Consider the following 14897-nt stretch of genomic DNA (forward strand, 5'->3'; position numbering starts at 1 on the left):
TGGCACAGAATAATACGTCATGTGGTGTTGTGTGGTGACCAGATTTTTATTATGTCCTGATACATGAAACCTTAGAAATTAGAATTAGGTGTTCTTTCTTTTTCACATGACTAAATGTTTTTTTTTTTTCATTCTATATTGGTCTGAAGAGTCTCTCACTGTCACTACTCAATCTATTTTTAACACATGACTAAACATATTTGTTTTTCATAGAAGGAGTTAATGCTATCCTGTTGCACCTCATGAGACTAATTTTTTTTGTTTAAATCCAAAGAGAGCAAACTCACAAAAATGACCAACCTGCATTGCACAGAACACGCAGAATCCTAACATAATTCTTCCACAACTTAAACAAATATTCACGTTTCATGGCAGTAATATACTCATCGCACAGATGGTGTGCATGGAGAAGCCATGGAGCAGGCACAGAATACAACTCCCTCAAATTTATGAACAAATTATCTTATGGGTGCTGAGCGGCTCGCACAGCAGGCAAGTGCTCCCTGACTGCTGGCACTGCCCCAAGCAGCGTCCGAACTGGCCCAGCTGTCAGGCTGGGAAAACATTATCTGGTTTACCTAAAGTCATTTCACAAGAACTTGCTATTTTAAGCAGCCATATCTCTAGCAGCCTTCACTCCACTTATTTGTTCAGCAAAAATACTATATTCTTTAGCTCAGCAGTCGCTGCCTGGTTTGCAGCATTCATAGTCACTAATCGTGTTAAACAGTAGAACGGACATGATTATGAAGCACTATAAACAAGCCCCAAAGCATCACGCTGGAAGCTCAGCAGGCTCATCTTCCACCACACGGCTGCAGCCCTCCATCCTCGACTGAATGTATGAGGCTTGGTGTGAAGGCCCCAGGGTGCGTGGGGAAGGGAGAGCTGTTAGCTCTCCTTGGATTGGAAAAAAACAAAAAACAGGAACGTAAACTTATAAACAAGATGACATGGGAGAGCAACAGCACTTACCCATTAGAATGATCTTTTTTTCCCCGCAGCCCCAGAGGCTTTATTCAGAGTTGTTTTGAGCCTAATTAGAGACCAAGTGAAAAGTACTGTGAACTAAATTTACTTTTTGTGATTAGAGATTCTTTAAATTAAAATGAACAGCATGTTGACAGCTGAAGGACCCGGAAAGTTGACAATTTTTATCTTTACACACAGTGTGGAGGCAAGGTGCCTGTGGCAGAATTAACTGAGGCGTGGCAAAAGCTCAAATGTTTCTGGAGTCAGTGACAATGGGACTTCCACACAGAAGGGAAATTCAATAGCAAATGACAAGCAAAACAATCATGATGGCTGAGGCTTACCCTGTAGTAGTCGCTGCTGTAGATGTCTCTTGACATGCCAAAGTCTCCAATCTTGACCAGCAGGCCATTACCCACCAGGCAATTGCGGGTTGCCAGATCTCTGTGCACAAAGTGCTGGGAGGCCAGGTAGACCATGCCTGAGGCAATCTGGGTGGCGATGTGCAGCATCTGGGAAAGTCCCAGCTCTCCGTTGGACTGCAGCGGCTGGCCATCAACCAGGATCATGGCATCGGGGCCGTGGGCTCTGAGTTACAAAGAATAATGCAGATCGATTTAATAAACTGGTATTGATGATGGTGATCTCTTCTCTTAGGTTTGGCTGTGAAGACCAAAAATGAAACTTTTCCCATGTCTTTGTGGATGCACCATCAGCAGCTTAGGCATTATAAAAAACATAAAATAATTTTAATAAGCATCAATATAAGCAACAATTCTAAAATATTAGGTTCTGAAAACTAAAACAAAACTCAGAGGAAGTGAGCAACAGTGAATCCCAGGGTTTATGAAGCTGACATAGAACAGAGGAATTACTATGTGAGTTTTGACAGGAGTAATATGCTGCTGGTTGGCTACTACGTTCTGTGTTGCAGTGATCTACCATCCTGGGCCAGGTCAATACATGACTGGCGACAAGATTATGCCTAAAAGAGAGATCGGTACCAACTGACGGTAACTAAATGGTTGACGAGGGTAATGCTAGTCTTTTAGAATGAAACTGCCAGTCTATCAGTTTGGTGTTTGGTAGTCTGAGCTCCATTTGTTGTATGTCATAGTGTTAGCTCTCACTCGGACATACTGTAATAATAATGTGCTCCCTTACTTGCAGGGTGTTACAATTTTTATAATCCTCTTTTATAACATTCACAGCCTCCGTTGATAACTGCATGTAGTTATCCAATGGTGTGCTCAGCTTGACAGAATGCTGAACAGGGTTGCCCCTTTATAATCTAACCCAAAGCTCCATACAGCACTATAGTAATGAACCCTTGTGCCCACACTATTCGTTTCTGTTTCTACTTATTGAGTATCATTAGTATAATAAAGAGAGAATGTGAGGAATATTAACAAATTAACTACAGCCTGCAAGCACTGCTTTAATAGCACTGATAAACCTTGTGCGTCTGCACTGTTGTGATTAATTCTGTGACTGTAATATGAGCTTTGTAGCCACTTTTCTTCTAATACAAAACTTGTATTTTTTTCATGCATTCCAACATATTAAGAATTCTAAGTGAGGCTCTGTAATTTCATCAAGATTCTGTAAGTCGTACTTTTGCCAGAATAGGTTGACTGCAGGCTTCTGGGTGACAATGAAGAACTAATTTCCTGTGAAGAGTCCCCTGCTGTTCTCATCACCTTCTTGTCACTGTAATTACAGACCAGCCGCCGCACAGGGAAGACTGCAGCTCTGTCTCGGCTGGTTTCTCAATCTCCATTTTGGAATTCTAGTGCGATTCAGTGTTCTTTTCTTTCGGCATGTGTGTACGTATGTGTGTGGAAATTCAGCTCCAGAATAGGGGAATTAGGTGAGCTTTTTTCTTCTTAGCATTTGACTCTTGTCTCGCTTCTTCTTCTTTCACTTGTCTAACAGACAGCGTTGGCTAATTAAGTGCACACTGCCCTCCGCTGATCTGAAGGTTGAGTTGGACCCGCACATCTGATTTTCTGTTTACTCCCATTGATTCCCTGCTCATCTCATCTTTTAAATGTGACCAAAAGGACCAACAGACCAAGAATCAGCCACGTCTTGCACCTTGCATGAAAGAATTTCATCATTCGCAACATTGCCTTTCATTTCTGGAATGATTTCCCAACAGAAAATCTTCATGCACTCTTCAGTCCACGCAGACACATGCGCACACAGTCACACTCAATCATAACATGTCATCTTTTCAACCAATGCTCAAATTTAAAAAACAAGAAAGACCACACACACACACATGCTGCAGCTGCTGTCATTGCACTTGAAATAGCACTCTTCTATCTCTGACTCCTCTCGAGCACGCCGACATCAACTACAGTCAAGTCTTCCATTACCAAAGCGTTCGCTGTAGCTGCATCCTGTCGCTTTTGTTGAAACTTATAGAGGTCACTTCCTTCTGCTCAGACTCACAAATATGGAACAAAAACATTGAAGTGCACATGTTTGCAAAAACAGAGAACTTTGAGATGGTCTGGAAATGATATTAATGAAGTTTTACATTTCCATCCTGTCAATGAGTCCAAGCAGAGTAGTCATGGCACACACACATTTGCATTGTAATTAAGTTTTCACCTATCACCGTGCACTGCTACTCTTTTCTGATATGATCAAAATTTTCTTTACGATTATACAGTCAAGAATTTGTCACTTTCTATGTGAAATAATGCGACTTCACTGAAATATTGACCTTAGGAATTTGTTGAGGTCTCCATGCTTCATGTATTCGAACACCATGATGAGCGGATCTCCATCAACACACACCCCGTAGAATTTAACAATGTGGTCGTGCTGCAGGTTGGTCAGCAGCTCCGCCTCCCTCTGGAAGTCCTTCCGAGCAGACAGGTTGGGATCTTTAAGTGTCTGAAAGGGAAAATGAAAAAGTGAAATTCACCCAGTGAGGAGAAATGAATATTACAAGAGATGGCTTGGTTAATTGTAATGAGCTGCCATGACCCGTTTCAGTCCAAAGGCTGAAAAGATGCAACATTTTTTCACCCGACTTTGGCAAAACCTCAAGCCTTTGCATCTCATGAATCACTGTTCATGTCAATTTCTGTTTGATGGTTAATTCGAATTAATATCTGTTCAATTTTTGTAATCATTCAGTGGTGAGTCATCAACTTTCTTAACAACTCTTGAATCAGTACCTAACACAAGTTCTTGCACTAAAACCTTCACTGACAGACTATTCCAGATCCACTGTCAGAAACAATTCTGCATGAAATCAGTCCCACCTGTCACCACGACACTGTACAACAGCTCTCTTTAGTGTGACAGGTGCAACACACCATTGCAATTCTCATCTACATATATACTCTATGGTATGAATATGTTCATGTACATTACTACATAACTTTCTTTGCACTGTTTGGATTTACTGTTTTACTTTGCTGATTTTCCTTACTCTTACACTGCAGCCATTTGTATTAGGCCTGTCATAATATCTGATTTTCAGTGCATGATTTATTATGACCAAAGGCATTTGCACTCATGATTTGATCAAGATATCAACAAAAAAACTTGACAAAGTATTGCTATGTCTGCTGTGTCTTCGTAGAGCTGGCAGGATCCTAAAAGACTGCCATCACCCATCCTTCAGACTGTTCACCATGCTGCCTTCTGGTAGGCAGTATAGAAGCATCCGGTCTCGCACCCGCAGAATGGAGAACAGTTTCTACCCTAAGGCCATCAGGCTCCAAAATGGACTATAATGCACTCTCATCACTTTCACACTCAACACTTTACACATGCCTACCTCCACTGCTGTTTGCACGGCAACATGCAATATTGCACAATATTGTATTTTTATCTTGTTTCTAGGTTAGTATAGGTCTTAGATTAGCATAGGCTATTATGTGTATTATATGTTCAGTATTGCTCTAGTAATTAGCGTAAAATGTATATTTTGTAGTATCCATATTTATCCAATTTCCAATTTATTGTAATTGTTAGAGTACTTATGTCATGTCATGTTACGACGTGTTATATCTTGTTATGGTAGTTGCTGTACGGTGTCCTGTCCTAAGAATTTCAGTGCCCAGTCCGACTCTGTTGTTCTGTGCATCTGACAATAAAAGACTTGAAACTTGAAACCTGAAACTATGTGACTAAATCATCTTTTTTTGTCTTTTTGTCTAATTTGTGCTGGCAAATGAATTACACTCAAAATATCTGGTACGACATTTTAGAAGTTGATCATTTGTAGATACAGCCCTTATTTTTAAAATTCTAATCTTTATTGATATAAATCTTTACATTTGTTCTTGGTATTTTTTAAAGTACTTGTATTGTTCATATTTATCTATGAAACTTCCATACATGCGTATCATTTATACGTCCTTCCATCCATCCATCTTCTAATTTTACATTTCTCACTCTCCCTCATACTAAGTTGTAGCTTGTGCTCTTCCTGTTTTTGCTGCATTCTCTCAGTAAACCAATTAGTAACCTCAATGTTAGTTGAATTAATAATAGACAAGGTGCTTTGAGTAAAATGGCCTGACAACACATTGATGGATTACCATCACATTTGGTGCTGACATTCAAGGTTCCCAACACATTATTTCTGGCACTAATTAGCATGCTAAAATAACATGGCTAGCAAGCCAAACCTTATCCACAAAACATCAGGATGACTCAATCTCTATGTCTTTGTCGAATAAACTAAAAACCATAGCCTTTAAGCCAGAACCTCATCCAAAAAGTGCACATAAAGTCTTTTTTTCTTTAAATCACTATCTTATGCTTGTGTACACAGTAGAAGCTTGCTTTTGCCAATGCCAACATCTTGTGTTGTTGAGTGCTTGTTTTGGCCACCCTTAACTTTATCCCAACTCGTTCTTGAGCACCAAGACACCATGAAAGCAGAGGAGAAAATGAGGCGCAGTACTTGTTCAGTTTCCATATACTCTTTATATATTGTGCAGCGATAAACACGACAGTGATTTGAGTCTACATCACATTATGTTTAAAAGCAGCAGGTTAGACTACTGTAACGGGCTGCTCACTGGGCTCTCTAAACGGTCTGTAAGACAGCTGCAGTACATCCAGAATGCTGCTGCTCGAGTCCTGACTAGAACCAGGAAATACGACCATATTAGTCCAGCGCTCAGGTCTCTGCACTGGCTTCCTGTCGCTCAGAGAATAGACTTTAAAACAGCTCTGCTTGTGTACAAGTCTCTTCATGGTCAAGCACCAAAGTACATCTCTGACATGTTAGAGCCATATAGCCTTCTTGTGATTTGATGTAGCTGTAAAGCACTTTGAATTGCCTTGTGTACTACTAATAAACTTGCCTTGCCTTAAAAGTCATGATGCAAAACATGATCACTCTCAAATAAAGTCAGTTATGTAGTTGGTAGTGAACATAAACTGATGGTTAAAAAAGACTGCCTTGAAATAGCACTTTTCTGCGCTTGCTGACCTCTCAAAGGACTTTACAGTGAAAGCTACAATTGCCCATTTTTACAAGCATTCACATGGTGCTTTTTGATTGCATACACTTAGTGCATACGACTCCCAGAATCAGACTCACACATAAATATCAGTAGTCTAAATGTTTTCATTCATACTAACGTCTAACATCTGTAAAAGACTTCTTTCATTGTTTTTCATTGTTAGTTGTTTGCTCGGACTCATGAATTTTGTAATCTTGGGCAAATTCCTTGTCGTAAGGGAGAGATTATTAAAAGAAAAATTTCATGATGCAGAATTGGGAAAACCTGAGCGAGTAAAACATTTTTTAGATGACAGCTGGGTCCCAGCATTCTGAAATAGCTATGGTTGGGGAATAAAAATGAGCCGTCTCAGAATAAACTAGAGGACCTGCTGGCTTCACATCACAAACTGTTTAGCAAAGTGATCAACTTGAACTTTGACTGTGCCTTGATTTTTGATGAACCGTGCAATACAGAAAGATTGTTATGTGCCCATTATTCAATGATTTCTTTATCAAAACAAACATTTTGTTTGCCGCTTAAGAATTCAGTGACATTTAGCACTTAAAGGTAAAACATGTTCTTGCCAGAAACTGCAATGTCGATAAATCAACAGGTTTAAATCCCCTTAGACTGCCTCTTAAAAGTAAATCCTGCTGCTAGGTAGCAAGAACGAGTGTGTGCTGATTGAACTGCGTTTTCCCTACAATTTAGTAATACAGTGCACACTAGGTGGTAGTCAATTTCTATACTCTTCAAAATCTTGGACATGCCGTCGTTTTGAGACCAGCAATCACTCAAGCTGTAATGTTTGGGGAGGAAAGATGTAGCTGCAGCCACTGCACACAAAAACCGATCTGATTGGTAACAGAATGAAGCACACGGGTGCCTTGAACCTGCCTTTGAGGTGGAGAGCACATTAAATACCAAATCTTGATGGGATGTCAGTTAAAGCCACCAGTGTCAGAAGAAAAGGAGAAGAAATAAATTACAGCAAGAACCCGCCTTATTATGGCTTCTTTCTTGGAGAAAAAAATAGACTCTTGACACTTCATCAGGAGCAGGAAAATGCACAGAGTTGCCGCTCTTGATCTCCTTGGCCTTGGGTCCTGTTTTCCCAGCCTGCTGCTTACATTATCACAGATGGAATGACCTCAGGATGAAAATGCCTTCACTTGTATGTGCTCCTCCTTTCAGTGAAGTGCTGGCAGTGGTTGAGATGTACGACAGGGCAGGTAAAATGGCCATAAAATTCTATTACCAAATCAAACCAAACTCTTAAGGAAATGTTTTCTCGTCTGGGCACGCTTCCAAAACAATACCTTCAAAGTGCTTGACAACGATAAATTTAGGGAACGCGCTGCAATGAATGTTCTCTTTGTTGACCTTTAAGAGTGTTCAGAGAGCTTCTTCCTGCTTCGTCACAGGCAGGAAGGAGTTCAGATGGAAATGCACGTAACACTGTGTTTTAAAGAGGTTACCGTGGAGGAGATTTTCTTTTTTCATAGAACTACTAGAAAGCAAAAAAGGCAGCAGCCGGATACTCAGTCACCTTCATCTGATCTCTTTCACTAACTTCTCCTGCTGTCAAGGTCTGGGCGCTTCTGTCTTTTTTGCTGAGTCTGCAGCCTCGTATTGGAAATCAAGCCGCTTCACATTCATACCGCTCTGTATTCTCACACTGGGAGCTGCCAAGCGCAACTTAATATTGAGCTGGCTGATAGCTCTGCGAGCTGCCACGCTGTGACAACAGTTGCTCAAATCTTTTCTAAACAAATCCTCCAGTTCACTGGGGTATTACCTTTGCTGTTGTTTTTGTTGTTACATCCCGTCTCAGACATCAATTTTCCTTTTTGACAGAAGTTGCTCATTTTTCAGCAAAATTTAAGGTACCCAACCCCATTAAAAAGAACACTCAGTAGTATGTCCATCCATCCATCCATCCATTATCTATACCGCTGAGACCATATTTACACTGAATAAAAGTCAACTTTGGAGTGACTTATTGATTTGTCAAACCATGACCGGGAAGTAGCTTAGCTTAAATGCTATACCATTTCTAGGGTGCAGAAGTTTGTGTTTTAGCTTCTTGCCTTTATCAGCGATGTGGTTTTGTCACATTTTGCTTTATGTGATTGTGCAGTGCATATATTTTAGCAAACACCATATTTCCTAAAATGAAAACTAGGATTCATTTGACAGCCAGACTTGTTACAATGGCTGGTGGTGGCGTTGACATATACAAATAAAGGCAGACGCCCAGTAAAGGCAGAAATGTTACAATTTGCATGGCAAAAATGCCAATTCTCAGTTTTTACAATTTTTATCTGATCAGTCCAATTAAATAATAAACATGCTGATTTTAACACTCTGTCGTTCTGGATTAAGCATTTGTAAGAGTGACATATTATTGTAAAATGGTGCAGTGATATTTATTAATTTGGTATGTATGCACATCTTTGACAAGAAAAACCCGACTAACAGCAGCAAAGTTTATATCAAAATAAATTCAGGAATCGTAATTTCATATCATTCAGGAAGAATTGAGTGTGTAGTGCTAGCTTGTCAAGCTAAAAAAAACAACAGCTAAGTTGCGCACACCTTTTAGAGATTACTGGGATTCCTATGGTAATACATGGGCTCATGTCTGACTTGTATATGAGCACACATGTATGCAGAAATAAGGCTGCTTAAGCCTGGTGCCCCATTTTTTATTTTAAGGCATTAAAATAAGGCATTGTAGAAAAATATGAGACACCATACTAATAAAAATGGTAATTTTAAATAGAGGCCTGCCTCTAATAAAGCCTGGTGCCCTGAGCTGTTGAAGTAAATAAAGGCTTCGGCCCTTTATTTAAGGAATGTGGTATCCAACCAATTTCATAATGGGCTTTACGACCAGAAAGACTGACAGAACTGAAAGAAACTTTTTTTTTTCTTCCATTAGCAGGCTGATAAACATCAGCTGTTATTTAACAGTGTGAATTATAACACCTCTTCTGTACAGCTGTGGGATCAGTTGCTCATATAATACCTCTTTTTGTAGAAGTGGTCAGCATATTGTTAAGAACATCATAAGAATATGTAATCATAAAAGAGGTTGTGTGAATGTGTCTTTTCCAAAGATATTAACATAAAACCAATTGTAAAGACTCATTTAGTATGATACCAAATTAGACTGCTTGTTGGGTGAAGCTGTGCAGCTGACTTAATGTGCTGGGAGGAACCGATGAAATGTGGAACTAGTGTAAACTACAAGAAGTTTGCACACGCTAAGTGGAGAAGACAGCAGAAGCCAGCAAGAGGGGCTATTTGGCGAGTTGCGCTCTTGTTGCAGACCTGACATGTTCTGTTTATGTCTGTGATAGTATGAACACAGATTAGTCTTCATGTCTTGCTCAAAGATGTAAAACTACATTAGAGGTAAAGTCAGTTTATTTTGATTTCCATGAAAATACCATAGAGCACACACATCTGCAGTATAAAGCCTAAAGTCTAATTAGTCTAAACTAACTAGGTTGTGTGATGCTATTTCAGCCATATATCTGGGTGACACTGCAAATACAAATGGTCATGTCCGTTTCCATTGATAATCCGGCACTCATAGAGTGAGTCTCTCTACAGATAGAACTGCAGCCGTGTGTACTAAAGACTGCATTAATTTAATTGTTGAAAATGACAGAAAGTGAATAATAACTACTAGCATCGACATGCATTCTTGTATAATTTACCTTGTTCTACTTTAAAATAGTCTCTGGTTAAAACATATATACGGGTAAATCTAATTAATATTTGAATATATAAAAATATTCATAGATCCACATTAAATGAATGAGAATCTACCCAAATCATTTTAAGAGTTTCAGAGGTTTCTTTCATGGCAAAAAACCTTAAAATGCACATATTCTAGGATCACAGATGAGATTTTAGGGAATTTATATCTGCTGGAGTGGGACTAATGTGCCGATAAAACACACACTTACACTCAGACTGACAGCCACACACTGAAGATGTACCTTGACAGCCACCAGCATCTTGTCCTTGGTGGGGCTGAGGTTGTAACACTCTGCCAAGAAGACTTTACCGAAGGCTCCCTCACCCAACTCCCTCTTCAGGATGATGTCTCTCCGCTTTATATGTTGGACGACTGAAACAAAACAGAAAGAAACAGGGTTTTCGTTTCATCTCTTTCTTAAACATTCCGCCGTAGTACATTTTTATTAGGCAACAACTCTGCTATACTGACAGCAAAACATGATTAGAGGGAGCATCTCACCACCAAATGTTTATATCTGTAAGAGAGACAATATGAGGACTGACGGGATGCAAGCAAAAAGAGAAAAAATATAAGTGAAGCTACGTTTTATAAACTCAAGTCATAATCTCAAGATTTTAAAGATACAATGCCGTACGTCACGCTGAATCACAGGGAAGCGTTTAAAAAAAGATGTTAAAGACAATTCTCCTTTTTTCTGCTTGTTGCCATGGCTATGGTATATTTTTTTCTTGGTTAAAAAAAAATTTTTTTTTACAGAATGTACGATGTTGTCAATGTGTGTGGAAAATGTTTTATCTAACTTTGAAGCTACTTAAGATAGAATAGCGGGAGCATCATGGTTCAAGTGGTTTTAAATCTCTGAAGTGCAAATAAACTGCCAGATGACACTGGACCTGCCGAGCCACAGATCTTTTATCTGGATTCCTCGGTTTTAGTGTCAGCGCTGAGACACCACAGAAGGATATTGTCTAATGAGAATGGAATTGTAAAATGTTTATGGCAGAGAAATAAAGCTTCTACCTGTAGCTGAGCAGAGTGAAGAAAACAAACGCTTTGCCTCTCTCAACATCTCTTTTTCTACAGTCCTTAAACCTCACTAACAAGGATCATTTTACAAGTAGAGGGTTGTAGACTCAAAAAGTCTGTATATATATATATATATATATATATATATATATATATATATATATATATATATATATGTACTGTCGATGTATAAGTATATGCACAATGTTTGTACTCCAATCATGGATGCTTTTTCTTCTATTGATTAGCCTTAAAAACTGGCGGCTGCACAGAATAACTGTCTGAGTAAGTGACAAAGCTGCAGGAAAAGGCAGAGATAGCAAGACAGGGAGCTGAGGGTGAAACGGAAGACGGCGTACTGGGAGCTTTTCAACAGACCTATTCTTTGTGCCTCACTCTGAATAAAACATGACAGCTGGGAGGTTTACTATGAAAGCTGTGGTGCTCAGATACATCGGCACACATACAGCACACATGGTTTCCACAACACATGTGGATAAAAAAAATCACCACAGTCTATGAGGCCAGGCATCATAGCTTCAGCCGTGCTGTAGCTCTCTCTGTTATTGAATATTAATGAGATGTAACAAGTAAGTGAAATGCTTACCAAAAGAATTAGTATTGTAGCTATATATATGTATATGTATATATATATATATATATATATATATATATATATATATACATATAAGAGGCACTCTTATTGTCGATCAAATTTAAAAATACCTGGGAATTTAAATGAATTCTCCAAAAAGTCCATGTTTTCACTTTAAAGTTACAGCAGTGTGCACTAAGACAGTAATTACAACGGGGAATATCTAAACTATGAATCATAAGCATAATTATCACTAAGAAGGGTTCGGTACTTAGTTGTATGTATCTTTTACCTTCTTTTACCTTCTGCCCAGGATGTGGTTCGAACTGTCTTATTATGTGAATCATATGTGATTCATTTTTGCAGCTGCTTCAACAGACTCTTGATCATACACTGAAGACACTGAGATCTGATGCGTTAATCTAGCAATACATCTTCAGGCTTCCTATGTCTTCTTGTGAAATAAATCAAGTCTATAAGATCCGTGGTGGATATATTAAGGATATAATCCATCCTCAATCTGTGCATTGTGTGCTTTTATTGAATTATGCTTGATGGTCAAGTATGCTGGACGATGTCATTGAGTGCTCAGTTGCACGCAAGGCTGCATGCACTAGGTCACAGTGAACACTGATGTCTGCTGTTAGAGCACATGATGTGTTGCATGGCTTTCCCTTAGACCGTTTGATCTTTTTCTGTAGATTAATCCATTAACTTGCCAACTATTTCCAAGCGACTTTGGTTGAGCCCTGCCTCCATCTCATGCAGATGTTAAACACTTTGTTTACAGAGGAAGCACTTGAACAGATTCAGAGAGAAGAGTGCATATATAGTTGGGTTATTTGTAGCCTGTGTTCTAGACAGACAAACATTGCTATCAGATTTATTTTTTAGCCAAAAATGGTTTTATTTGAGCTGACAATGGCATCTCCAGCTGGCTGTATTTGTCCATATATTGATCAATCACAGTAAATTTAGTTATTTTGATGGTATTACCTAATGTCTCTTTAAGTCCCCTCTGTATTTCCTTATTGTCGAGAGGTGTGCTCAACTGTTCATGAGGCAGACATAATACAATCTTGTTATACACACACAGTGATGTATATAACCACTGAAATATATGTGTGCACTGCTAATGAGCGGCTTCAGGCTGCTCAGGGACAGCATCCTCCCATATATAGAATTACTCTCACTGGTTTGTACTGCTGCATACCTTTGCAGACCTTTTTATATGCACAAAAAACCATGAAACACAATGAAGGAAAGGGAAGACACAAATGAAATAAAAACATAATACAATTTCCTGAACATTTCCATATCACTTCATTTCATGTTCAAGAACTGAATAATGTTTGGTAGGAAAAACATAATAAAGCAATTGTATTATTTCTTCTTTCATACTTGGAAAGGAAAGTCCATGTTTAGACCTATGCTGAGTCCTTGGTTACACTCATTGATCATATTTTCAACAGTGCATCACTTTTAATGCCGGATGATACACTGAGTTTGACGCAGCGTAACCTACGGTAACCTATCTTAAGTAAAGAGCTAACAGCGTTGCAAAACTCTGATAAAGCAGGATCCAGATAAAGCTTTCACAACAAGAATGAAATGCTATGCACAAGACGGGCAATTCGAAAGTGGATCTCTTTGAAACAAACTCTAACCGTCAACATGCAGGATGAAATACGGTTCAAACTGACGACAGCAATGGTAGGAAGGTCGTTTGCTGAAGGTAGCAGACAAACGTAATGTGTAAATTCATTACTTGCGCTTTTTCTAAAGTTTTTTGAGAAAAAGAAAAGATTTCAAAAACAAAAACGCAGCATCTTTCAATAGAATCATGTGTATTACTTTAATGTGGTTACCACCTTTGTTATCATGTTTTTGTTTTGTCAGCTTCTTTTTATTTGTTTAAATACATCCATTTTTGCATTTCAGGCCTGTAATGATAGCCTCACATCATAGCACTGTAAATGACCTTTTCAAAGTGCACTGATACAACTCTGTGCCATCACAAACTCTGGCTCCTACTGTGTTTGGTCCAGCAAATATTTCTTTGCAGAAAGGATCTAATATTGACTGCTCCAACCACGACACACATTTCCCGTGTCAATGCTGCATCTGCGCTAAGCAAACATGCGGCTTCTTTTTTGCATAGTTAATTTGTGACTGTATCCCCTTACCCATGTTGTTATATCAGCTATCGATGAATGATGCCTGGGGGTTCTTAATCCAGAGCTGACAGAGGGACCAAGTATCATGCGATCACTTGCTCACTTTTCTCTTACCCACTGAAATTTTTCATATTCCTTAATTGCATCATGATATTCTGCACTGTGAAGGTGAAATGCACATATGCATGATATATTCTCATGCATATGATGACAAACCAGAGATCCTTTGCTTCTCAAAGAGCATTTACCGGACACTGTTTTTGTACCAAAACATGATCACAATGGATTGCTGACATCGCCTGTTTAAATCCAACATTCTTTTGATGGGGGGCTGAAGCTGGGGCCACTGGTTACCAACCTACAGTATATTTTTCTTGTATATACAAAAAAAATCCTTGCCAAACTCTGCTAACTTTTCCAAATGGTCAAATGCTCAGACATGGTATCTTTTGAATTCAAGCAAGTCTTAACAGTGTAAATCCTGAATTGTTCCATCACAGTGAGACTTTCCCCCGAAAGGAGCCTCTTCTCTCTAACAGCAATTCAGAACCGAGATTACTTGTTCAGTATGACCATTCCTCTGGGTTTTTTTTTTATTTCGTCATTCCTTGAAATTTGCATAACCATCTGCTCATGAACATGTTGAGAAAGTAATTCAAAAATCCAAGGTTCCTCTGGTGTCTCTGTCAGACGATGTCATAACTACTATTTGTGAAATCACAGTGAAATATGAAGAAATGTCCCAGTTTGAAAGTAGATCGAACAGAAGTGTCTGCACGAGCTGGCAGCCACTTTGCTGGGTGAGAACCCCACCAGGGACACTAACTCATCACTGCTGTCAAAGCTTCATCCTCTAAAAATCTGCT

The 14897-nt window shown here is 39.0% G+C and overlaps 1 protein-coding gene across 2 annotated transcripts in view; it reads right to left on the bottom strand.

The window, feature by feature from the left end:
* Positions 1 to 14897, bottom strand: part of ntrk3b (neurotrophic tyrosine kinase, receptor, type 3b) — a 221003-nt gene that overhangs the window by 21649 nt on the left and 184457 nt on the right. For both annotated transcript variants that reach the window (XM_075465609.1, XM_075465601.1), the window contains exons 13-15: positions 10472 to 10602; positions 3707 to 3879; positions 1317 to 1560 (exon numbers count right to left, since the gene is read on the bottom strand). In XM_075465609.1, coding sequence (XP_075321724.1) covers positions 1317 to 1560; positions 3707 to 3879; positions 10472 to 10602 — 548 coding nt within the window. The remainder of the gene's footprint in view (positions 1 to 1316; positions 1561 to 3706; positions 3880 to 10471; positions 10603 to 14897) is intronic.

The sequence above is a fragment of the Odontesthes bonariensis genome, chromosome 1, assembly GCF_027942865.1.
Source record: "Odontesthes bonariensis isolate fOdoBon6 chromosome 1, fOdoBon6.hap1, whole genome shotgun sequence".
Lineage (NCBI taxonomy): Eukaryota > Metazoa > Chordata > Actinopteri > Atheriniformes > Atherinopsidae > Odontesthes > Odontesthes bonariensis.